Raw genomic sequence first — 27,929 nt, forward strand, 5'->3', positions numbered from 1 at the left:
ACTCCAAGTACTCTAGCTGCGATAAGTCTTCCGATTCGCAGTCTCTGTTAGGAATGTCTTCGTAGTACGTTCTAGTCATTTGTCTAGACCCCATCTGGTATTATTATCAGCGCTAATGGTTATCTCAAAAAGATTAATAGGTATACCCAAATATGTTGATGTTTGAGGTAGGGTTTAAGACAGATTTGTTGAGAGCTATAGTGAGACCCCAGCCCTCTAATGTACACATTAGGGATCTGGTTGTCCATTTGATATCAAACTCGTTTTCCCAGTAAATGAGGATGTCATCGAGGTATACGTTATAGCTGGCTTTCCGGTCGGTATTTGCGCATGCGTTTATGATGATGCTCTGGAGGCAATGCGGGCTAAAGGGTACCGCCATGGAAAGAACCTTGTATCTAAACGATTGCCCTTGTAATCTAACCCCAAAGAACTTCTTAACTTGTTCTGAGGCCGATTTAATATCGATTTTACAAGCCAATCTTGCTCTCTCTAGTTTAGAGAACATCAGTGGGATCGATTTCAATTTTAAGGGGCTGTATAAGAAATTTTTAGAAACTTCAGAGAAATCGTTGATGACCGTAGAGCCGTTACTTTTAGGAATTAGATTACGTACAGCGGTGAGCAGATTTGATCGTTTTCATCTGGTTCAATCACTCAGGCTGCTAAGAGCTGTTGAATGATAGGTAGATAATTTTCGTCGGGCTCGAGGGGCGGGCATGGCGAAAATACAGCCCTTCGATGCTATGAATACGAAGACAGTCGAGCCAATTCCCAACAGACCTTTTTAGGCTACAAAACGAGGTAATTGAGGAATCCCGCATTCCGGGAAACAGACATTCGACCCGAATATGTGAGACGGTGCAGTTCCCAGACTGGCTCCAAAGGGTTAACATACCTAAGGGAACTGAGCGGACAATTTTTCTCACCCGACGATGACGACCAGCATTCTGGCGTATCGAAATGAAGCAACAACAATCTACCTCCTTCACCTTCGCCAGAATTGCCCAACGCCAGTCAACAATCTTAGTCCTCATCGGATATTTTCTCACTGTTATTAGATGACTCGGGTATCCAAGAATGGAGGATTGATAACCCTCCTACAGCTTCTTGATTATCTTCACACGTCAACAGTTTGGGGATATAGAGGAGATCTATCATCAGCTTCGTGGTAAGTTCATTCTCGTGGGTATTGTCATCTGAATCTACAGACGTCCTGCATATCCACCATTCAACAACGGAATAACACTAAACATCGCAGAAGCTCTCAGTCGGTTCATTGATGTCTCCCTTCACACACGAGCGGTCACCACCAGAGAGTTCAGACCCAGACTCTAACGTCTTCGTATTTTTAGCAACATAGTGCGGTATTTTGCCATGCCCGCCTCCGCGAAATAAACAAAAATTACCTGATCTTTAACATCTCTCCTCATGCTATCAACCACATTAACGCCAAAGAAGTATTTGTAGCAGAAGTGGGGGCCCTTCTCGCAATTGGTAAATATAGCTCCGGGCCCATTATCATTATCGATTCCATCGTATGCTTCTATGTCTACAAGAAAGGCGGTTCACGCTCTTCATCCATCAAAATAATTTTAACCCAGATCCTCGAGAAACAATTTTGTCGTAATTTTTACGACCAAGCAAATTAACAACACTACCTATGCACTAATGCCACCATTAATAACCTTCAAACAATTTTTGTTAAACTCTTTCAGCAATCATGATTATTTAAGCCAGGAATAACAAATAAACATTAGCCGGTGATAATCAGTTAGTTATTGCTAACTGTATTCTATACAATATCTACGAGCATGTGCAAACCTTTTCTAAAATGTTATCTGAAAATGAGTGATAAGTATATCTATTAACAAATTAAAAATTTTTATCAGTTATTTATACCTTTAAAATATATTTATATCTACAAACTACAAATAGTGTGTAATTTCCCTACCCCACTTTGAATGACTACCACTTATCCTACTTCAAAAAAAAAATTCATTTTTTGAAATCGAGGGTAAAATGATGTCAATAAATATGAATCAAATTTTTTTTTTATTTTAGAAATTCTCGGAATATCTTTAATCAAAATAAAAATTGGCCTAAGCATTTAGATGCGCGATTTGACAAAAGCAAATAAAGAATCTGTCAAATATTCAAAATAAATGAATAACAAACGATTGTTCGATAAAGATATTCGTAATTATAACGATTAGCTACCTAACACGCGGATATATATGGGAATCATATATCCGGATCATATGGTTTTGGAAAATAGTTCTAGATCTAGAATGATTGCTGGAGAATATGGAATAATATTGGATGTTTATGATTTTAATGTTATGCTTAAATATTATTTTATATGTTCATGATTTTCATATGTTGTAAATAATTTTTCAAATAACTAATGAATTTATCAGCGTGTAGCGTCTACATGAGCGGGAGGGGTAGGAACAGTTTGCATCCTATTTTTTGAAGGGAATAGGCTCTATTAATGGGGAGTAGGATAAACATTTTGTTGGTATCTATTAAATTTTAAGATGAAATAGGACATAACTTATTGCTGTAAAAATTAATACTTTTATTATGGAATTATTATAATACAATTCATCGACCAAATCTATATATTGCAAACAATCATACACATTGTTTTCCAAATAAAACTTTCTGCTATCCTTTTAAATTTAATTTAAAAGGTTTAGAAATTTCAGCAAGCTCATAATGCCATAATAATTAATTCATTGTAAATAATGGAGGTTTTAATTGAATTTATTTTCTAAAAAATAAATTCTGTATATTCATAAAATATCGATAGTTGGTAGTAGAGATAGATTAATTTAAGTTATCCTAGATAAATTCTCTGAAAAGAGTATCAATAAATTAAAAAGGTGAAAATAATAATAGACAGACACCGCCGCCGAAAGCAGCGAAATTTTTTAGGGGGTAGGCAAAGGTTTTTGAAGGGGGTTTGCATCCAGTGAAAATCCTGTCATGTAGACGCTGTCAGCACTAACGATAAATTAAAAATCTATAGATGCTTTATCTTGCAGTACTGACGAGGTTGAAATGAGCTTTCATCTTAAGATTTTGATCGTGTTAGATAATCGAGATTAATGGACCTACAATATCATAGATTACAGGTCCATGTATCAATGAAATAAGAATCATAGCGAGTGAATAAAATTAAAAAAAACAGCCCAAAGAAAACGTGAAAATGAAAGATTTATGAAATTTTTTAAATTGCATATTTAAATATTTTTAAAAAAAAAGGATTTTATATATATATCATAATTTTTAACAATACATTTAAAAAATCGTACCCCCCCCCCACCTCTCTGCCAAAGTACTAAGCAATGCACCACGATCTTATATCATTTTAATTCGATTTGGTCATTATTTAGCAAATTGCTATAATGACGGCCAACACCAGATATAATTTTATTACCCTATTCATAAAAATGACACACGATTGACACATATCAGACATGATACTTTTGCAATTTCTTAAATTTTTTTATTCAAAATGGAATCTGCCCATTTCGGACATGATTCTAAACGTCAAATGTATGTTTTTATAATGTTTTCATAAAATATTTAAACACGTCATTAATTTTTTATTATAAATATCGCGGAACCTATCGATTCGTCTTCATGGTTATTTGGAGTTGATACACATTCTAAATGGGTCGAGGTCGAGTTGTGAGAGAGACCACGTCTGTAACAATCATCATGATGTTAAGGAAGTGGTTCGCAGTTTGCACTTTTTGGAACGCCTAGACAAATTGTCAGATAATGTCCCTCAGTTTATTAATTTTCCCGGATATATGATCCTGACTTAAATTAACGATCGTGATCGGCATTTTTTAATATTCGATCCCGATCCTTTTTAAAAATTAATTTTTTACTTAAAAGCAATAAATAAAATAAAAATTTTGAAAATTAAATAAAAATATTATTTTAAAAAAATATATATATCTACATCATATTTTATCAATTTCCATTCCACCTAATTTTATATTTCAACAATTTCCTAAATTTTATCTTGAACGAGATTTATAGCCTACGTTTTATTTAAATATAAATAAATTCTAAGTTTTAATAATGTCCTCCATCATAGATCTAGAAGATAATCATAATACATCGACTAATGATGTGACACTAGATATAAGTGAGAATGAGAATCTTTTACCATTTCATAATTTACGTAAGTATTTTACTTTATGTGAAAAGGATGGAAGTAACTATACAATGATCAGTGCAAAATGCTCTTCATGTAAGAACAAAATATCTCCTTCAAAGATTAGTAGTTCAAACCTCAAAAGGCATTTAGAAGTAATTAAATATTTTAAAAATACAGTTTTTATTATTTATTTATGAAGAGCATAATAATATGCATATAATAAGAATTAGTTACAATAATTAATAAAATATTTATTGATATGTTAATAAGGGCTAAGTTTTGCAGCTATCTGATTTATATGAAAGATCACTTAATTAATCATAAATTAATTATCATTTCTTAATATAGATTTCCTTCACTGTATGATGACAGTAACATATTGGCAGCAATAATTCACAGAAAATTTAGCTAAATTGGCCTTATATCAATCTGCCACAAAATCTGTTGGTAAAAGAAAAGTTAATTGCTCATTTGGACATCAAGCGCTCTTGTGGAGCGCTTTTTTAGTAAAGCTAAACATGTGTTTAATGAAAGACGTGGATGTTTAAATGATAATAATTTAAAAAATATTTTATTATTAAAGGCTAATTTTAATTATAAATAAATATATTCTAATTGTTATACTTATATTATATTATTCAATTACATTAAATTTATACCATATTTAATTTATTTTTATATTAGTTAATTTTGCAACGATCAGAAATTTTTTTCGCAAATTTAAATAAGAAAAGGATCGCGATCCTTTTTTAAAAAATCCGCGATCCTAGATTTCAATCCATTTTTTTTGAAAAGATCGTGATCGGGATTCGATCTTTTTAAAAGGATCGATTAACAAGCCTGCTAAGGATACTATATTCTATAATTCAAATTTAGATATTCCAAAAAATTTTTTATTTAAAATATCAAGATAACTCAAATTTCTAGTTTAATGAAGGTAAAAAAAATTTTTTAATTTTTAAAAATATGTTTACAGGTGATTATTAGTACCATTGATACTAGGAGATCCCAGATTATAAAAGATTATGTAGCAAAATATATTTATATAAAGAAAAGAGAAAATATAAATCGATTGAATATCCTAATTTTTAGAAGATATTATTTAAGCATTCACTATAAATGTATAGAATATATAATTCAATATTTTTGATTTTGGTATACATTTTCTAATAATTTCCTATATCCTCTTTTTTTGAAAAGATAGTGATCGGGATTCGATCTTTTTAAAAGGATCGATTAACAAGCGTGCCCTCAAAGTTTATTTCTAGAGAATTTCGAAATTTCTATTTACTAAAAAAATATTTTAATACAATCAGCACCTTACCCCCCCCCCCCACCCCCCCACCGCAACAAACGGGCCAGCTAAAAGAACAATAAGATCACATAGGAGTTGAGATTTTGCCACTAGAAAAGACGCTAAGAGCCAGAAGACACTCTGGGAAAAGTTATGACAGCATTCAGAGTGAAGAAACCGGCGAAACGGAAAAGACTGATAAAAATTAGGGTCGACAGGATATGTTTCCCAAATGGAAACAACAATGAGGAAGAAATCACAACTATCGAGGAAGCCCATATCATCTGATTGAGGAGTTTTGAAATCTTGAGTATGGTGAAATGTGATAAATGCTATATAAGATATTATTATATTTCATACATTTTATATAAAAGTTTATATGGATTATTATATATATGATTGATGTTTGTGACGTGTTTATGCAATAAGAAATCGATAAATTAAATAGATTTAAGGATAATTGATTAAAATCTATGTCAGCCATAACTTCATTAAAATAATATTTGATAGGTCGAATTCTTTTTTATAAGTTACGGCAAATATAAGTTCAGCATATGATATGATTAAAGACCATTCTGAAAACACTTTCATAATCAATTTTATTTGCATTAGCATCGTCTGATATTAGAGATGAGAGTTATTAAGAAGATTTAAATTTTCTAAACCTTTTTGAATAATTGGAAATATAAAAGCAAAATCCTCCTAATTTTTAATGGAACACCCATTAAATGCTAATTGGTAAAACGTTCTGTCTAAATCGATAGTCCCTTCAATGAGGGCAGGGTATTCTTGCCATAACATTTCTATGTAGTATCACAATAAATTGATGTTGAAAAATGAGGGATCTTTTGTTGTTATAAAGAATCAAAATTATTAATTTCCTCATTATATGGACTCTAACCTTTATTTTAATTATCTGGAATATTAGATATTTTTATGCAGTATTATGCCATAATTTTTTTTAAAAATTCATATAATTAAGAAATTTTAATTCTGATCTCTTTAATAGATTTGAGAATACAGGATAGCTATGTGATGTTATTCATGACCAGGTTTGCCAGGTCTTAATCATGAAAACAAGCTGAGATCGCTCTCCTGAAAAATTCATGTAATTGGAAATCTCCCACTATTTTAAAATTTTCCCCGCATTTAAAATTCAGAATTTTAACGTTTTTAACTTATAAATAATGACTTTCATTTTAAAATTAGAATATGTATTAGGTAATATTGATATAATATAATTATTATAGTAAAATGTAAATGATTTGTAACGACTAAAGGAATATGCATAATTTATGCAATATTAATTTAAAGCACATTTCACGTTCAAATGTTATGTTAAAGAGCATAAAATGCAAAAAACAATCTAAAAAAATTTTATTTTGAGGTCTAAATATGAGAAGACGGGTTGATTATTTAAATTCTTGCTTATTTTTAATGAAATTGGCGACAAAAATTTCTACTCAAGTCAGCTTGCAATCAAATTTTGTGTTAAAAATATATCAATATCACTCACTAAATATTAATTTAGCATTAACCGTTGAAGCTTAATTGATTTTTATTATTTAAATTATTATATAATCTAATCAAATAAATATAATCATTTATAAATTGAAAATTAACAAATTTAATATTGTAATTATTCGAGTTCAAAATCACTAATCAATTATATTATTGATTTCTAAATTTAATTTTCATGTCTCTTCCTAAAATTATTTTCAAGGTCCAAATCCAAATAAGTATAAGATTTATTTATAAAATAAAAAGTAAGTAGACATATAGTTCATAATGTCTACAATATATAATTATTTATAAAATATTAGGTAAAATGGCACTTTTATAGACGTGTTTGACAGTTATATAATATATTACAGTAAAATTTTACTAAAAATGCTTTAGATAATAAATATAAGTAACAATTTGCATTCAATTATTTAACGCCATCTATTTATTTATAAAATTATTAAAATAAAACGTCTTATTATTCATCCCACAATGGATGTATTAAATTAGATATATTTTCGTCTCTTTTTTTAAGGGTTTTTAGGAAAGCTATTTTTTTCTTCTTTGAAAAACAGTTTTGAGTTAAATTTTTAATACGAATATATTTTTGATATTATTACAAACTACTATTATTTTAATATACAGGGTTTACCATTCAAAAAAGGAAAAGTCCCAATCATAAAGAGAAAAGTTTCAATCATAAAAGGAAAAGGTCCGTTCAAAAAAGGAAAAGACTCAATCAAAAAAGGAAAAGGTTCAATCAAAGGAAAAGGTCCAAACAAAAAGGAAAAGTGTCGATCAAAAAAGGAAAATTCCCAAAAAGAAAAGAAAAAGTTAGATCAAAAAAGGAAAAGTGTCAAACAAAAAAGGAAAAGTGTCAATCGAAAAAGGAAAATTCCAAAAAGGAAAGGATAAGTGTCAATCAAAAAAGGAAAATTCCCATTCAAAAAAGGAAAATCGTAATTTTTTTAAATTTTTTAATTTTTCTTAAATTTTTATTTATTTTTGTCATTCCTTCTTATTTTATTACTAACTTTATGCGATTTCTTTACTTTATTTGTATCTTTTCTCAATTTATTTTTCTTACTATATTTTTTCTCAATTTTTTTTCTTCTCATTTTTGATAATTCTTTTGTATTTTTAAAAATAATTTATAAATTTATGTCCATTTTTTTAACAATTCTTTACGTTTTTTTTCATCATACATATGTCATAATTTTTAAAGGGATCATAACTATCCAGGATCTTCACGGGATTTAAAGGGGTCCTTTTATAATTACAATATTTTTTAAGGATAAAGAACTATACGGCGTTATCACGTTTGAACCATGATATAGAAGAATCTTATTTTAAAGAGCGTTTTCCGCTCGTTTCGTTTTGTTTCGTTTCGTTTTTAATTTTATTGTTATTCATTAATTTTCAATGTTGTTTTTTTTGGACTTGTTAAGATATGTCTAATATAAGGTATCAATCGATAGCTAATCAAAAGATCAATTCAACTGGAGGTTATGAGTGATTATATTATTACAATAAAACAATATTTTTATTTCCTTTTATTTGATACACATATCAAAAAAAAATTTTTTTTACACCCGCCCCCCTCCATCCACCCCTCAGACCAAATCATACCCATAAAGACCAAGAACAGACTTTCAGTCAAACGATATTAAAATTAGCTTTTATTTGATACCCATACAAAAAAAATTACCTTTTACACACCCGCCTACATCCACCCCCTAGACCAAATCATTCCCATCAAGATTAAGAATAAACTTTCAGTCAAACAATATTAAAATTATCTTTTATTTGATACCCATAACAAAAAAAATTATTTTTTACACCTCCCCCCCCCCCACCCTCAGATCAAGTCATATCCAGACCAAGAATGAAGACTTTCAGTCAAACCATATTAAAATTAGCTTTTATTTGATATCCATATCGATATTTTGTGTTGATAAAAATATTTCTCACCCCCCTCCCCCCCCAAGACTAGACCAACCCATTATGGGGGAGAGATTGACTTCCAGTTGAATATATCTTTTGATTAGCTATCGATTGATGCCCTATATTAGACATATCTTATTTTCTAAGGCCAAGAAAAACAACATAAAAAATTAAAGAACAATAAAATAAAAAAACGAAACGAAACGAAACGCGCGGAAAACGCCTTTTAAAATAAGATACTTATATATCATGGTTCAAACGTGATAAGCCGTATAGTTCTTTATCCTTTAAAAAATTATAATTTTAAAGGGATCCCTTTAAATCCCGTGAAGATCCCGGATAGTTATGATCCCTTTATAAATTACGACATATGTATGATGAAGAAAAAACGTAAAGAATTGTTAAAAAATGGACCTAAATTTATAAATTATTTTTAAAAATAGAAAAGAATTATCAAAAATGGGAAGAAAAAAAATTGAGAAAAAATATAGTAAGAAAAATAAATGAGAAAAAATACAAATAAAGTAAAGAAATCGCAAAAAGTTAGAAATAAAATAAGAAGGAATGACAAAAATAAATAAAAATTTTAGAAAAATTAAAAAATTTATATATTTTTTTAAAAAAATTACGATTTTCCTTTTTGAATGGGAATTTTCCTTTTTTGATTGACACTTTTCCTTTCCTTTTGGGAATTTTCCTTTTTCGATTGACACTTTTCCTTTTTTGATTGACACTTTTACTTTTTTGATTGACACTTTTACTTTTTTGATCGGACTTTTTTCTTTCTTTTTGGAAATTTTCCTTTTTTGATTGACACTTTTCCTTTTTTGTTTGGACCTTTTCCTTTTTTGTTTGGACCTTTTCCTTTTATGATTGAAACTTTCCCTTTTTTGATCGGACCTTTTCCTTTTATGATTGATCCCTTTTTTGATTGGGACTTTTTTTTGAATGGGAAACCCTGTAATATACCAACTAGAGGTGGTGCGACAATAATATATAAAATCTTAATTGCTTTCATGATATCACTCTGGTTCATAGGCGTAGGCGGGGGGGGGGGGCAGGGGAAATCCCCTCCCTTCAGAAATGTATATCACTTTTTGTAAATATCATTTTTAGCTAATAAAAAATATAGTCCTCCCCCTACTCCCTGACCCTTAAAAATGTATGCATATATCTTAAATAATAATTTGAAAGAATGAATGTAAAAGTTGATATTTTTTTATAAAAATATTCATCATAATTTATAGATTTTGAAAATAAATTTATAAATATATATAATGAACCAAAAATGTTTTTTAATAAATGGAATATAAGCCAAAGATAAGTCTTACAGAAGTGAAATGTATTATAATTATTAATAATAGATCAATAAAATTACTAAATAATATAATATATATAATTTTTTATAAAGTGAGTAATTTTAATTTAATTATCTTAATAATAAAATATAATTAACTAATGATAAAATTAAATCATAAATTAAATAAAAATATTAAAGCACAGTACAAACAGTGTAATAATATATGTCGTAGATTTACAGTATATCTAATTTTATCAAATGACAATCAAGTAATTTTTACCAATATAGCGAATTATATATTTTACAGAAAACTATAAAATATTGATAACGACATCAGAAAGTATCTTTTAAAGACATTGTGGGATAAATAATATAAAGATTAAATTTTAATATCATTTTTACTTAAAATAAATAGATGGCGTTAAATAATTGAATGCAAATTGTTGCTATATTTAATATCAAGAGCATTGATTAGTAAAATTTGTTAAATTATTAATTGTAATATATTCTCTAACTCTCAAATATGTCTGTAAAAGTGGAATTTTACCTAGTATTTTGTAACTAATTCTATATAATAGAGAAAATCAACTATATGTCTACTTACTTTTTATAAATAAATTTCTTATAATTGTTTGGAATAAATTATTACCATGCTTTTATATTAAGGTATATACAATACAAGTAATTTATTATATTTATATTTATATAAACTAATAAAAATATATTTCATATTTGTTCCAGACTTATGCATAATTTCTTCTAAAGTTTTTTAGTGTTTTTGTTTTATCAATTTATCTAACATATAAATTCTGATATGGGTTACCATCGTGAGTGTCATGGTTATGACTGCAAATTAATCAGCATCTATTATTAGTGTGGTTATGTAATTTAAGATTATTACTACAGCTGCTAAGCATGTGATTGCATATTTTAGATAAGCAATAATGGTCAACTGTGTAGTCGAAGTGGCTCCTACACTGATGAAGCAAAATATCCCCCTGAAAAGTACCCCCTTGAAAAGTACCCCCTTGAAAAGTCCACCTACCCCTAGAAAAAATGATAATTATTTTATGACACCATAAATTTCAAAAATAATTTTTATTGCATCAATTTTTTATATATAATATAAATAATGCAAAAATTATATACTTTATAAATATTATTTTTAAATTAAAAATTTAGATAAATTAGAGGAAGAGAAAGCGAATTTATAATTTCATCAATATTTATCCATTGATAACATGGTTAAATTATTGAGATGAATCTTTCATGGTTTAACGAAGTCTTGTTTTAATTAATTTAATTTTACTCATGACTCTTTCGGCAGTACATGAGGTTGTAGGAAGTGCAGCATAAAACACAACTATTTTAAAGCTAAAAATTTTCTATATTTAATGATGAAAGTATATATACCTCTCCTTTTTGGATTGTAATGTTTGAAGTCTAGAACTTTCAAAATCAAAAGGTAGATTTCCCTCCTTCATAAAATCTCGTTATTTTGAAAAAACATCCAAAAATTTAGTGTTATTATCTATTAGATTAAAAAATAATTAAGACAATAATTTATATTATATTTCTCAAATTAAGCAATCTTTTGCTAATTGAATTTGATTTATTGCAAACCCTATATCCTTCGAAATGGTAGGGTTTGCAATTTTGTACAAGCCACTTGTTATCAACAATATTTTAGCCAAAACACAAAGTGATAAGATAAAATCAAATTTTTCTATTCTAAAGAGTATAGCACTAGCCATAGTGGAAGTGGCAGGATCTTCAGAATCCTTTAAATTTCTTAAAGCTGCCCTCAAGGCATCATAAAGTAGAAAAAAAATTTACAATAGCTTTATATGACGATAGCCAGCTTCTAAATAAAAAAACATTTTAAATCTAAATAAATAAGGTACTATTACCGAGTGGTATTCTTGATGCGTAGAAATCGTTGCGATTTTTTTAGATCATTACACTAACATTTTTGAGTACCTCATATCTTTTTACACCATTAAAATAGATATAAATCTCATCTAGTATTCCTAGAACATTTCGAAGTTCTTTAATTGATTGGCATAATTGAACAATGATTAAATTTAATCGATGACAATAACACCAAATAAAAGCTGCCTTTGGTGACTCTGCTCTAATCAAGGCCTGCACACCATTGATCTCTAATCAAGGCCTGCACATCATTGATTCTTCCACTTATGTTTGAGGCGCCATCATAACTTTGCCCAACTAGAAATTCAAGGGGTAAATTCATCGAGCCAAGTTTGGATATTATACTATGCTTAATATCGAGACCTGTGGTATTCCCGTACAATATCTACCAATCAGTCTTTCAACAGGCTTCGGCGTCTCACTATTTTCAACATATCTTACTATCAAAGCTATTGCTTCTGATTTCGAAACATCATATGTGCCATCAACTATGATTGAAAAGCACCCTTTAATGTAATCTCATTTTGAATTTTTTTTATAACCATATTTTTCATGGTTTCAATGTGAATATTTATGTTATTATATGATAATAGATTTGAATATAATTTCATTTTTAATTCCTTATTTTTTTTATCCCTTTTTCCTTCTTCATTTTTTTGTATACACATTTTTAGTACAGGTTCAGAATCTGCAATAAGCTTAATAAGGGCCATTATATTGTCTAAAAAACTTTTTTCATTTTAATACGATAAGTAATCCAATTTCTAGCAATTTTGCTATTGTCAATATTAGTTTTTTCATAAAAGCTTTCATTAAAGGATATTATTATTATCTTTGGGGAATAAATAATGTGTAGGTTGAAGAGCTCCTAATTCTAGATATTTATCAATTATAAATTTGTAAATTCTTTTTCCAACAATATTGATGGGATCATTTGATTCCTAAAAAAAGGGAGGGAGGGAAGATAAGATATTTAAATTAAAATATGAATACTACTATCTATTCATATTATGCTTAAAAAAATAAGTAGAAAAATTTCCGTCAATATATATTAAATTAAATATTAAGTTGGGGGGGGGGGGAGGGTCTCATTATTACATTTATAAACCAGAAATCACTTGATCATGATGGATGTAACAAAAGAGTAAAAGAATTAAATTATAAAGAAAATTTAAAAAAAAAAGTATCCCCACTCAAATTTACTGAAGCAGTTGCTTCGGACCCCCCCCCCCGTTGTAGGGGCCACTGTGTAGTCGTTTATATATCATTAAAAATTGAAGATAATCTTAAATTAAAATCTCACAATAATCGATTACTTATCTAGCTTCCATCGTGTCATCTACGAGGAAGCTCTAACCACCATATAGGTTTATGATTTTGGATTGGTCATTTATATTCTCTTCTTCATGAATTGTTGATTTGGTAAGGTCTATAAATTTTTCCTTATTAGTCCTTCTATAAAACATTGTCTAAAATGGTAACAGAGAGTTATATTAGTTTCATGACCTTTTGTCAATGTAACTTGCTAAGAATAATATAGCCTTATGGGGCTTTTCCATTATCAATTGAGGCATATGTATGAATTAATTAACCTTTTGTCAATGTAACTTGAATTATATACCCTTATGTGGTTTTTCCATTATCAATTGAAGCATATGTATGAATTAATTAACCTTTTGTCAATGTAACTTGCTAAGAATTATATAGCCCTATGTGGTATTTCCATTATCAATTGAGGCATATGTATGAATTAATTAACCTTTTGTCAATGTAACTTGCTAAGAATTATATAGCCTTATGTGGTTTTTCCATTATCAATTGAGGCATATGTATGAATTAATTAACCTTTTTTATCACTTCTAATTCTTTAGACGCAAAATTTTTTTATATCAGCAATCGAAAATATTTTATACTGTTAAAAAATAGATTTTGTATTAAAAAATATTATTTTTAAAAATGTCTTGTATTGTAATTATTTATATGCTAGTTTATTTTTGCAAAATATAATAAATGACAAAATATGAAATTCGGAATAATTGTTTAGAGTTAGCAAATTTTTAAAAGCATAATATATTAATATAAAACCCGGCCGGAGCCCCGCAAAAATGGGAGTATGGGGGGCGAAGTCCTCCATAAAGATTTTTTTTTAGTTGGAGCCCCTTGACATTATAAAGGCTAGCGAGGCCCTTATTGTTGACCGTGAAGACCAGGATCTGAATTCTGATTAAGGTAAATATTTAAAAGACAAAATTCTAGGACAGAGTTCCTAATAAATTATACTCATTAGGATAATAGGTAAAAATTTTGTTTTATTTAATTTAATGTATACACAACGCAATTTTTTTGTAAATATTTCTTGAAATAAATCTGTAAAGTAATTTAAAATTTTGTAAGATAAAATTTTTGGATTAATTTGGTTGTAAAAGGTAAAAAAAAAAAAATTTTTTTAATATTTTAAATTCTAACAAAACAAATTTTAAAGTAAAGTGAATTTTTATATAATGCAATGGACTATTTGCTTAGATATTGAGCCTAGCCAATTTGATAAAATTTACGTTATAAGGGTATTATTTATTAAATTTTGTATAAAAATCTTAATAAATTTAATATAAATAATCAGTAAGTGACTTGGGCGTCGCTAGCCTTTATAATCAGGTGGCTCAACTAAAAAAAAAATTATGGGGGACGAAGCCCTCTACATCCCTAATGGCTTTCGGCCGGGTTTTATATTAATATATTATACTTTTTTAAAATTTGCTAACTCTAATTTCATATTTTGTCATTTACAGGGTTTCCCATTCAAAAAAGGAAAAGTCCCAATCAAAAAGGAAAAGTTTCAATCATAGAAGGAAAAGGTCCGATCAAAAAAGGAAAAGGTCCAAACAAAAAAGGAAGAGGTCCAAACAAAAAAGAGAAAGTGTCTATCAAAAAAGGAAAATTCCCAAAAAGAAAGGAAAAAGTCCGATCAAAAAAGGAAAAGTGTCAAACAAAAAAGGAAAAGGTCCAATCAAAAAAGGAAAAGTGTCAATCGAAAAAGGAAAATTCCCAAAAGAAAAGGAAAAGTGTCAATCAAAAAAGGAAAATTCCCATTCAAAAAAGAAAAATCGTAAATTTTTAAAAAAAATTATAAATTTTTATTTATTTTTGTCATTCCTTCTTATTATTTTTCTAACTTTTTGCGATTTCTTTACTTTATTTGTATCTTTTCTCAATTTATTTTTCTTAATATATTTTTTCTCAATTTTTTTTCTTCTCATTTTTGATAATTCTTTTTTTAAATAATATTCTTTTTTTTGGCAGACTATTTTTTACATACATATTTATAATTACAATATTAAATTATTCGTTTGGTTATAATAAATAAGTTTGAACTGTAATACCAAACGATATGTAAATTAATAAAATATAATCATTTTAAAATTCTAAAATTTTTGAAATTTTAATATTTATTCAAGACGCATTTATACTTTTTAGCAAGTAAATAATTTTTTTGAATTATCTTTTAAACTATTTTGATTTATGAAAAATTAAATGAGGTAAATGTTATAATCTAAAGGATTTTAATTTTTTTTCACTTCCATTTGTTGAGTATATACTTTAAAAAGAAATTTTTTTGTTTTAAAAAATAAAATTATGAAGATATGGTAAAAAGGAGAAAAATAACAGTGAAACAAAAGCTCTAATAATTGACGCGTTAAAAAAAAATACTATCAAAAATATAGCATCATGTTTTAAAGTAAGCTATAAGACAGTGACAAATATTAAATACTCTCATCTCAAAAACGGCATAAAATATAGCTTGCCCAAAGGAGGTTCACGTGCACGCAAGAAATTAAATCAAGAGCAGAAGGAATATATATTAAATTGTATAAATTTGGATTATACTTTATCCTTAAAAAGGTTATGTGAAATGATTAAAGAAAGATATGATGTGGAAATATAAAAAATTCGGTATCAAGGTTACTCTCCGGATTTAGATAGAGCTTTAAAAGAGTATCACTACGTTCAGCTAGAGAAAATAATGAATCAAATATAGAGATTCACAAAGAATACGCGAATTGGTTTGTAGATGTAGCATATATGAAAGAAAACAATATATTTATCGATGAAAGCTTTTCATTATCAATGAGGCAATTATATGGATATTCACAAATAAATAAAAAGGCAATTAAAAATGTTAAAGGGATAAAGACAATAAATTATACTATCATTGCAGCTCTCACAATTGCAGGAATATTTAGATTCGAAGTTCTTGATGGCCCTAGCAATGCTATATATTTTAGCAACTTTATAAATGAAATATTAAATCATTTTGAAGAATGTAACATGATTAATATGATTTTTGTAATGGATAATGTTCCATTTCATCACAATCATTCAATTAGGGAATCGATCGAAAGAAAAGGACATACATTGAAATATTTACCACCCTACAGTCCGTAATCCTATTGAGAATGTGTTTTTTCATGTCAGAAATAAAAATCTTAGTAACGAGGAAGAATTAATTCGTTATATAGAATATGGAGAAAGAGGAATATCTGAGGAAAATGACAAAAATTATTTTAGAAATATGGAGACCTATATTCTAAAATGTAGAAGGAGAGAAATTATTAATGATTAATATAAATTTTTGTTTCTTACTATATTAAATATATATCGTAATTGTAATTAAATAATTTGATATGTAAAAAATTATAATAAAAATGTTGTCTGCCAAAAATTTATGGTAAATTAAATATACTTAAAAGAATTATCAAATATGAGAAGAAAAAAATTGAAAGATATAGTAAGAAAAATAATTAGAGAAAAGATACAAATAAAGTAAAGAAATCGCAAAAAGTTAGAAATAAAATAAGAAGGAATGACAAAAATAAATAAAATTTAAGAAAAATTTATAATTTTTTTAAAAAAATTACGATTTTCCTTTTGAATGGGAATATTCCTTTTAAGATTAAAACTTTTCCTTTTTTTGATTGGACCTTTTCCTTTTTTGAATGGGAAACCCTGTATGTTGAGGGCCTGACAGTCATACCCATCAAGACAAAAAATGAATAATTTTTAAAGATATTTAAATTAGATTTTATTTAATACCCATATCGATATTTTGTGGTGATAAAAATATTCCTGACCCCACAAGACCTAAACCCGCCCTCTATGAGTGATTATTATTATTACAATAAAAAAATCATTTTATTAGCTTTTATTTGATACCCATATCAAAAAAAAAATTTTATACCCCCCCTCCTACCCCTACCCCCCAGACCAAGTCATACCCATCCAGACAATGAAGACTTTCAGTCAAACGATATTAAATTTAGCTTTTACTTGATACCCATATCAAAAAATTTTATTTTTTACAACCCCCCGCCACCCCCCCCCAGGCCAAGTAATACCCATCAAGACCAAGAATGAAGACTTTCAGTCAAACCATATTAAAATTAGCTTATATTTGATACCCATATCGATATTTTGTGGTGATAAAAATATTCTGACCCCCCAAGACCTAGACCCGCCCATTATAGGGGAGAGATTGACTTCCAGTTGAATAGATCTTTTGATTAGCTATCGATTGATTCCCTATATTAGACATATCTTATTTCATAAGGCCAAAAAAAACAACATTGAAAATTAATGAATAACAATAAAATTAAAAAACGAAATGCGCGGAAAACGCTTTTAAAGAATAAGATCCTTCTATATCATGGTTCAAACGTGATAATGCCGTATAGTTCTATATCCTTAAAAAAATTGAAATTTTAAAGGGATCCCTTTAAATCCCGTGAAGATCCCGGATAGTTATGATCCCTTTAAAAATTAGGACATATATATGATGAAAAAAAAATGCAATAGTTAAAAAAATGGACCCAAATTTATAAATTATTTAAAAATACAAAAGAATTATCAAAAATGAGAAGAAAAAAAATTGAGAAAAATTATAGTAAGAAAAATAAATTGAGAAAAGATACAAATAAAGTAAAGAAATTGCAAAAAGTTAGAAATAAAATAAGAAGGAATGACAAAAATAATAAAAAATTTAAGAAAAATTTAAAAAAATTACGATTTTCTTTTTTGAATGGGAATTTTCCTTTTTTGATTGACACTTTTCCAATTCTTTTGGGAATTTTCCTTTTTCGATTGACACTTTTCCTTTTTTGATTGGACCTTTCCTTTTTTGTTTAACACTTTTCCTTTTTTGATTGAACCTTTTCCTTTTTTGTTTGACACTTTTCCTTTTTTGATCGGACTTTTTCCTTTCTTTTTGGGAATTTTCCTTTTTTGATTGACACTTTCCCTTTTTTGTTTGGACCTTTTCCTTTTTTGATCGGACCTTTTCCTTTTATGATTGAAACTTTTCCTTTTTTTGATTGGGACTTTTCCTTTTTTGAATGGGAAACCCTGTACTGTATTATATTATGCATACAAAATAAACTAGCATATAAATAATTAAAATAATACAAGACATTTTTAAAAAATATTTTTTAATATAAAATCTATTTATTACAGTATAAAATATTTTCGATTGATGATATAAAAAAATTTTTCGTCTAGAGAATTGCAAGTGATAAAAAAGATTGTTAATTAATTCATACATATGCCTCAATTGATAATGATTTTTAAAAACCACATAAGGAAATATAATTCTTAGCAACTTATATTGACAAAAGGTTATTAAACTAATTAAACTATCTGATACCATTTTAGACAATGTTTTATAGAATCGACTATTAAGGAAAAATTTATAGGCCTAACCAAATCAACAATTCTTGAAGAAAAGAATAAAAACGACCAATTCAAATCATAAAACTACAAGGTGGTTAAAGCTTCCTCTTAGATGACATGATAGAAGCTAGATAAATAATCGAGAATATTATTGTGAGATATTAAATTTCTAATAGATTATCCTCCATTTTTAATGATATATAAAAGACTACACAGTTGACCATTATTGCTTATCTAAAATATGCAATCATATGCTCTTAGCAGCTGTATTAATAATCTTAAATTACATAGCCACACAAATAATAGATGCTGGTTAATTTGCAGTCATAGTCATGACACTCACGATGTAAACGAGTATCAGAATTTATTATGTTAGATAAATTGATAAAACAAAAGCACTAAAATTCTTTAAAAGAAATTATGCAATTTTGTAACTATAAAATAAAAACCAGAGTGATATGATGAAATTAAGATATTATATATTATTGTCGCAACCACCTCAAGTTGGTATATTATATCTTAAAATAATAATAATTTGTAATAATATCAAAAATATACTCAAAACTGTTTTTCAAAGAAGAAAAAAATAGCTTTCCTTAAAACACGTAAAAAAAGAGAGGAAAAGATATCTAATTAATTACATCCATTGTGGGATGAATAATAAGATGTTTAATACATGTAATATTTTAAATAAATAGATGGCGTTAAAGAATTGAATGCTTATTGTTTCTTATATTTATTATCAAAAGCATGTAAATATATTAAATATTAACTGTAATATATTATATGTCAAGTACGTCTGTAAAAGTGGCATTTTACCTAATATTTTATAAACAATTTATATAATAGAGGATTATAAACTATAAATCTACTTACTTTTTATAAAGAAATCTTTTATACTTATTTAAACCTTGAAAATATTAGGGAGAGGCATGGTAGTTAAATTTAAAAATGAATAATATAGTTGATTAGTGATTTTTAACTCGGCTAATTACATATTAAATTTCTTAATTTTCAATTAATAAATGAATATTATTTAATTGGGATTGTATAATAATTAAAATGATAAAAGTCAATAATGCTAAATTAATTTTTAGTGAGTGTTATTGCTATTCTATTTTTAACACAGAATTTGATTGCAAGCTGACATGGTGAAAATATAATTTATATGTATTAATCTAATCTAATAATTAAAATAGTATTCATTTAATAAAAATTTAGATAGTCTATAATTTTTAAATAATATAATTAAATCAATATATTACTTAATAGAATTAAATCAATATATTACTTAATAGAATTATAAAAGAAATCGTTCAGAGGGCAATCAAAAAAATTTATTATTAGTTCATGGGGACAGGGTTGCCAGGTTTAAATTTTCAAATTGCGGGAGAAAATTGGAATTTTGCGGGAGAAATATGAAAATTACGAGAGAAATATGAAAATTGTGGTAGAAATATAAAAATTGCTGAAAAAATTTTTTTTCAGGCCGAAGGCCCGCAAAGTGCCAACCTACGGCCGGGATTTTGAATATTTAGTTATCCGCCTATTATTTTTATAATAATTAGTTTATAATACAAAGTCAGTAACTATTTTTTAAAATAAAATAGTTAATTATAGTAGGAGACAAATTTTTTTAAATACTATCTTTATTATTAAATAGCATCTTGATTTATTAAAACATATTAATTTTATATAAAAAAAACTATTTTAATTTGTAAAAAATATATTTTATGCGCAAGTCCCGCCAAACTACAGCAATTGGAAATCTACCCTGTGTGTGTTGTATAACATAATAGGGATAGGCGCTTAATTATCACGTAATGTAAAAACGAAAGTCCCGCAATACTACCGCAATTGGAATCTATCGTGTATTTGTGTATAACATTATAGGAATTGGCGCTTAATTATCACGTATCACGTTTAAATACATAATAAGATAATATTGTTCTTATTTCAATGATAATTATTTTATTTATTATAGTTCAATCACATTATTATTATAATCAGTGCAGAGGAGTGTATCTACATCTATTGCAAAACAAAAATATTCCAAAAATAAGAAATACAGATGCAACTACAGTTGTGGCAATGGTATACACTTATCATGTAGTACAACATTCATAGGGCTACTTATCATTACAATATGAATAGAATCTTTTCCCCATAATATTTAACGCCTCCGAGATATATGAAAACTTTACTTGTAGAACAAAAATGAGCAAGGCTATCATCAATGTTTTAGAACCTGAATCCAGGAGGTCACTTCTTGATGATTTGAAAGATCGGCATACATATGCAATTCTAACAGATGCATCTAATAAGTGAAACATAGGCGTAGCCAGGGTTGGTGGGCAAGAGGAAATCCCCCCCCCTTCAGATATTTATCACTTTTTGTAAATATTATTTTAAGATAATAAAAAATTTCCCCCTTAGTCGCCTTTCCCCACTCCCTGACCCTCAAAAATGAATGCATATATCTTAAACAATAATTTGAAAGAAAGAATGTAAAAGTTGATATTTTTTTATAAAACTATTCATCATAATTTATACATTTTTGGAAAAAAGCATTTATATATATAAAAAATGAACCAAAAATGTTTTTTAAAATGGAATATAAGCCAGTGAAATCTATTATAATTATCAATAATAGATCCATATAATTACTAAATAATATAATATATCAAATATAATTTTTTATAAAGTGAGTAATTTTAATTTATTTATCTTAATGAAAGTAAAATATAATTATAAAACTATTGATATAATTAAATAATAAATTAAATCATAAATTAAATCAAAAAATTAAAGCACAATACAAACATTGGAATATTATATGTCGTATTTACATTATATCTAATTTAATTAAAATTCGGGAAAGATGCACCAAGATTATCATAGAATAAATGAATTGGAGTCCAGAAACAAATTCTATGGAAATCGTATGGCCACCGTTGCCTTATCGAGGAACAAGTAAAGTGATCACAAAGGGTTTGAAGTTAACGACAAGTTATACGGTGCAAGATCAAGGAAAGATGAAGATATACGCCCACATTTCAACATCGAATACAGGATATACAGATAGTGAGATGGAGGAAATAAAGTTGTTACAACCTTAATAAATTATACAGAAGGCAATTATTATTTAAGTGAATTTTTATATATTTTAAGACATTTGTTTCGATAAATTTACAACTTGAAAACGAGTAACGTATTTTATTCAATATTTATTTTATTACATAATATTACAACTAACTCTAATAATTAACAAAAAACACGACTGTATATATCTATAAAAACAAATTAAACTTTAACAACCTAAAGTCATAATCACAATATACTTTAAAGTTAATGTTCAAATTTATAACCTTTTATCTTTAATATCCCACAGTGATAATTTATACAATTTTAAAAGTTACAATTTCAAAGTTAATTTAAATTTAGATAATTTTCCTAATACAACATTTCCCTCTCTTTTAGTTTCCCCCTTCATTGTATCTATCGATCGTATCGTATGTTGAAGTTGACACTAAGATTTTTATCTCGATTTTATTGACTTCTTCCCCCTCTAAAACTCGTTCGTCCGTTGTACGATTAGTTTGTCATTTTCGCTATGTTTTTATTGTTGCATAAGTAATTGTTGATTTCATCTTTTATCGTTGTCTTGCTTTTGTCACGTTTTATCGTTGGCTTGTTTTCATTACTTGGTTTGTTATGATCGTTTCGTCTCTTTGTTATTTGTTTGATTGCTCGTTTGCCCTCCATCGTTATTATTATCATTATTATTAGTCAATCAAGAATAATTAAAAATAATAAGAATCGATCCAATATCGAATATAAGAATATAAGAATCATCATAAAATGTTGATTATAGAATCGCGTTTTAGTATTGTTTAAATTTTTTATATTATAGTATTAATTTACATGTTATATTAATAATTTTGATCCATGAAGTAATTAAAATTTTATATTACGTACTTTTTTTATTCTTTTTATTTTAATTTGAATTTAACTCCTTTATTCTTTAGTTTAATAAAATTTTTTATAAAAATTTCCTTAAAATCAAATTTCAAACTTTTAAAAATAAATTTTATTCTCAACAATTTTATTCTCTCCTTCATTAAGAATTCTTTTATATGTTCAATTTTAATTTTGTCATCCTTTCTCCTAACACTACTCCTATTTCTTTTAACATTATTCCTACTTTTACACGTAATATTTTTTACTTTTTTAAAATTTTTGCATTTCCTAGAATCTTTATCAATATTAATTAAATTATTTATATTATAACATTTTTTCTCTTTTATTATTATTTCTTCAAATTTTACTATGTGATTAATATAACTACATATAAACGTTTCTACTATATCATTTTTTAATATTTTTACCGACGTAATTTCAAAATTTTTAGTTTTAATTTCTAACTTTTCTACAATTTTTGTTTTATAAATGTCTACTTTTTCTGCGTTAATTCTACAAAATTGTCTCTTGTTAAACTCATTAGTCGTTTTCCACTCTTCATACGACTTACTATTAATATCACTACGATATAAGAACTATATACTATTTCTACATCAATTGGCTTATCCTTCACTATTGGTTTTTTTACTTCTATTTTTATATTGATTGGTTTTTTTACTTTTACTTTATTATTTTTTATACTATTGTATTTATAATTATTATCATTATTATATCGATACTTATTGTAATTGATATTATGATTATTATTTCTATTGTTAAATCTCGCTAAATTATTTTATTCCTTATTATTGTAATGTCTTTCGTTACAATTTTTACACTCATAATGTTTATTATAATTACTAGTTGATAACCCGTCAAAAATGACGGGGATGAGAATTTTATTCGTTCTTTTACGATAATTCTTTTTACCCCTCCCCCTCCTACTTCAGGCCAATTCCAACCCATTAAAACTAAGAGAGAGGAATTGTCTTTTTTATTCAATGATTGATGAATAATATATTTTACCTTTATTTGATGATGGATGAATCAGACATTTTCCTTTTTATGAGATGTGATTTCGAAATTTATATTTTAAATTACAAAAATGAAACAATATCTCTTATTAGCACCCTAAATACTAACATTATTTACCAGAGCTCCTGTTAGTCAGAATTACTGTTCACTCCCCACCGCGTGAAGGTAGGAGATGGATTTTAGGGGAGCAAAGAAATGAAAAAAAGAATGAAAATAAGAAGGAAGAAATAGAAAAAAAGAGATAAAGATATGAATTATAAGAAAATATAATAAATATTTATACTTCAAGAGTTGATGATTATCGGGTTACAACACATATGCATTTGTAGCCATATAAAAAATATAATATAATAAATTTTATAATATAGAAAATTTTACCTAAAAAAGGAGATTAATCTCTTTTCTTTGCTCAAGGTGGTTTCGTTTTTGAAGATGATGTTGTGATTTCCTTGCTCGTAGTTTGTCGTAAATAATCTGAAAAAAAACGTGTAAATTGAAATTTAATAGAATATACTGTTGTTGGTGAGGAAGATGGTTTAGCGATGGTGAAGAAGTTCTCTTTTCTTTACTCAAGGTGGTTTCGTTTTTGAAGATGATGTTGTGATTTCCTTGTTCGTAGTTTGCCGTAAATAACCTGAAATAAAACGTGTAAATTGAAATTATAAAATAGAATATACTGTTGTTGGTGAGGAAGATGGTTTAGCGATGGTGAAGAAGTTCTCTTTTCTTTGCTCAAGGTGGTTTCGTATTTGAAGATGATGTTGTGATTTCCTTGCTCGTAGTTTGCCGTAAATAACCTGAAATAAAACGTGTAAATTGAAATTATAAAATAGAATATACTGTTGTTGGTGAGGAAGATGGTTTAGCGATGGTGAAGAAGTTCTCTTTTCTTTACTCAAGGTGGTTTCGTTTTTGAAGATGATGTTGTGATTTCCTTGTTCGTAGTTTGCCGTAAATAACCTGAAATAAAACGTGTAAATTGAAATTATAAAATAGAATATACTGTTGTTGGTGAGGAAGATGGTTTAGCGATGGTGAAGAAGTTCTCTTTTCTTTGCTCAAGGTGGTTTCGTATTTGAAGATGATGTTGTGATTTCCTTGCTCGTAGTTTGCCGTAAATAACCTGAAATAAAACGTGTAAATTGAAATTAAATAGAATATACTGTTGTTGGTGAGGAAGATGGTTTAGCGATGGTGAAGAAGTTCTCTTTTCTTTGCTCAAGGTGGTTTCGTTTTTGAAGATGATGTTGTGATTTTCTTGCTCGTAGTTTGCTGTAAATAACCTGAAATAAAACGTGGAAATTGAAATTATAAAATAGAATATACTGTTGTTGGTAGCGATGGTGAAGAAGTTCTCTTTTCTTTGCTCAAGGTGGTTTCGTTTTTGAAGATGATGTTGTGATTTCCTTGTTCGTAGTTTGCCGTAAATAACCTGAAATAAAACGTGTAAATTGAAATTATAAAATAGAATATACTGTTGTTGGTGAGGAAGATGGTTTAGCGATGGTGAAGAAGTTCTCTTTTCTTTGCTCAAGGTGGTTTCGTTTTTGAAGATGATGTTGTGATTTCCTTGCTCGTAGTTTGCCGTAAATAACCTGAAATAAAACGTGTAAATTGAAATTAAATAGAATATACTGTTGTTGGTGAGGAAGATGGTTTAGCGATGGTGAAGAAGTTCTTTTTTTGCTCAAGGTGGTTTCGTTTTTGAAGATGATGTTGTGATTTTCTTGCTCGTAGTTTGCTGTAAATAACCTGAAATAAAACGTGGAAATTGAAATTATAAAATAGAATATACTGTTGTTGGTAGCGATGGTGAAGAAGTTCTCTTTTCTTTGCTCAAGGTGGTTTCGTTTTTGAAGATGATGTTGTGATTTCCTTGTTCGTAGTTTGCCGTAAATAACCTGAAATAAAACGTGTAAATTGAAATTATAAAATAGAATATACTGTTGTTGGTGAGGAAGATGGTTTAGCGATGGTGAAGAAGTTCTCTTTTCTTTGCTCAAGGTGGTTTCGTTTTTGAAGATGATGTTGTGATTTCCTTGCTCGTAGTTTGCCGTAAATAACCTGAAATAAAACGTGTAAATTGAAATTAAATAGAATATACTGTTGTTGGTGAGGAAGATGGTTTAGCGATGGTGAAGAAGTTCTCTTTTCTTTGCTCAAGGTGGTTTCGTTTTTGAAGATGATGTTGTGATTTCCTTGCTCGTAGTTTGCCGTAAATAACCTGAAATAAAACGTGTAAATTGAAATTAAATAGAATATACTGTTGTTGGTGAGGAAGATGGTTTAGCGATGGTGAAGAAGTTCTTTTTTTGCTCAAGGTGGTTTCGTTTTTGAAGATGATGTTGTGATTTTCTTGCTCGTAGTTTGCTGTAAATAACCTGAAATAAAACGTGGAAATTGAAATTATAAAATAGAATATACTGTTGTTGGTAGCGATGGTGAAGAAGTTCTCTTTTCTTTGCTCAAGGTGGTTTCGTTTTTGAAGATGATGTTGTGATTTCCTTGTTCGTAGTTTGCCGTAAATAACCTGAAATAAAACGTGTAAATTGAAATTATAAAATAGAATATACTGTTGTTGGTGAGGAAGATGGTTTAGCGATGGTGAAGAAGTTCTCTTTTCTTTGCTCAAGGTGGTTTCGTTTTTGAAGATGATGTTGTGATTTTCTTGCTCGTAGTTTGCTGTAAATAACCTGAAATAAAACGTGGAAATTGAAATTATAAAATAGAATATACTGTTGTTGGTAGCGATGGTGAAGAAGTTCTCTTTTTTTTGCTCAATGTAGTTTCGTTTTTGAAGATGATGTTGTGATTTTCATGCTCGTAGTTTGCTGTAAATAACCTTAAATAAAACGTGTAAAATGAAATTATAAAATAGAATATACTGTTTTTGGTGAGGAAGATGGTTTAGCGATGGTGAAGAAGTTCTCTTTTCTTTGCTCAAGGTGGTTTAGTTTTTGAAGATGATGTAAAGTTGGTGATTTGATGGTGAATAACAAAGTTGGTGACTTTTTTAAATTTCTTACAAATTATGAATTTACGATTTCATTATATACGATATTTTGTGTGAATGTTTTATCATTTTTTAACATTTTTCCTTGTAATTCTGATGGCAAACTCATAATTTTCATATTATTTTGAGATTTACATCTAGTAAGAGCCACATATAGTTGTCCATGGGCAAAGACGGGCTCAGGGAGGAATAAGCCTACATGATCAAAAGTTTGTCCTTGACTTTTATTTATTGTAATCACAAAAGCGGGAATTATAGGAAACTGTCGTCTTTTTAAAGTAAATGGTAACTGAGAGTCACTTGGAGCTAGATCTATTCGTGGGAGAAAAACTCGATAACCCTTATTAGTGCCTGTCAATACCTCAGCGTCGATAAAATTAATATGTAAATGTCGTATGATTAAACGGGTACCATTACAAAGTCCTTTCTTTGGGCTCAAGTTGCGTAATAGCATAACAATTGTACCAACCTTAAGTGTTAGCTTGTGAGGTGGCATACCGGATGGAGTTTGTGAATGCAAAAATTCTAGTGGAAAATTCATCATATCATCTTTATTATCCCTTTCAATGGAATCTGCACTATAATAATGTTTGATAGGGCCTGAAATTATATTAATGATATCGTTGTTGAGGGTAAGTGCAATTTTATTTTTGGTGGTTAATATTATTTTAGTAGAAAGACTATCTATATCAGCAATTTCTATAGAATTACCATACACACATTTTATTAATGAATCATTTTCAAGAAAATAAGGTGGGATTTCAACACTATTTGTAGGAAGATCAGAATTGCTGCGTGATAGCCCATCTCCAATTTTAAGTAACCAAGCATTGTAATCAACTTGATCTGATGAAATACGCATATTATCAATCAAATGTATTATTTTAAAATGAATCCATAAATATGAACTTTTTATAGAGGACTCTATAATATCGACTTTGGAGCCTTTAGGCACTACTGGTAAAGTCTGTCTAAAATCACCACCTAATAAAATTACTTTTCCGCCAAATTGGTGGGAATTTTTCATAATGTCTTTAAGTTATCGGTC

General features: G+C 27.9%; 1 protein-coding gene across 1 annotated transcript; it reads right to left on the minus strand.

Moving 5' to 3' along the window:
* Positions 1–1,026: 1,026 nt before the first annotated feature.
* On the minus strand, positions 1,027–27,908 carry LOC135926847 (uncharacterized). Its single transcript, XM_065462777.1, has 3 exons — positions 27,017–27,908; positions 1,410–1,552; positions 1,027–1,248 (listed from the first exon to the last, which is right to left on the minus strand). Exons 1-3 carry the CDS (start codon positions 27,906–27,908, stop codon positions 1,027–1,029), a joined length of 1,257 nt encoding a protein of 418 aa, XP_065318849.1.
* Positions 27,909–27,929: the final 21 nt, after the last annotated feature.

The sequence above is a fragment of the Gordionus sp. m RMFG-2023 genome, chromosome 3 (genome assembly GCF_954871325.1).
Source record: "Gordionus sp. m RMFG-2023 chromosome 3, tfGorSpeb1-WG-v2, whole genome shotgun sequence".
Classification (NCBI taxonomy): Eukaryota; Metazoa; Nematomorpha; class Gordioida; order Chordodea; family Parachordodidae; genus Gordionus; species Gordionus sp. m RMFG-2023.

What these genes read in the sequence shown, in the direction of transcription:
- LOC135926847 (XM_065462777.1), bottom strand. Translation starts at nt 27,908, where the DNA reads ATGAAAAATTCCCACCAATTTGGCGGAAAAGTAATTTTATTAGGTGGT. An exon ending in ATATGTGGCTCTTACTAGAT is followed by an intron (nt 1,553 to 27,016) that starts GTAAATCTCAAA and finishes CCTTTCTTGTAG; the next exon opens with ACATAGAAGCATACGATGGA. An exon ending in GGAGAGATGTTAAAGATCAG is followed by an intron (nt 1,249 to 1,409) that starts GTAATTTTTGTT and finishes TGCGATGTTTAG; the next exon opens with TGTTATTCCGTTGTTGAATG.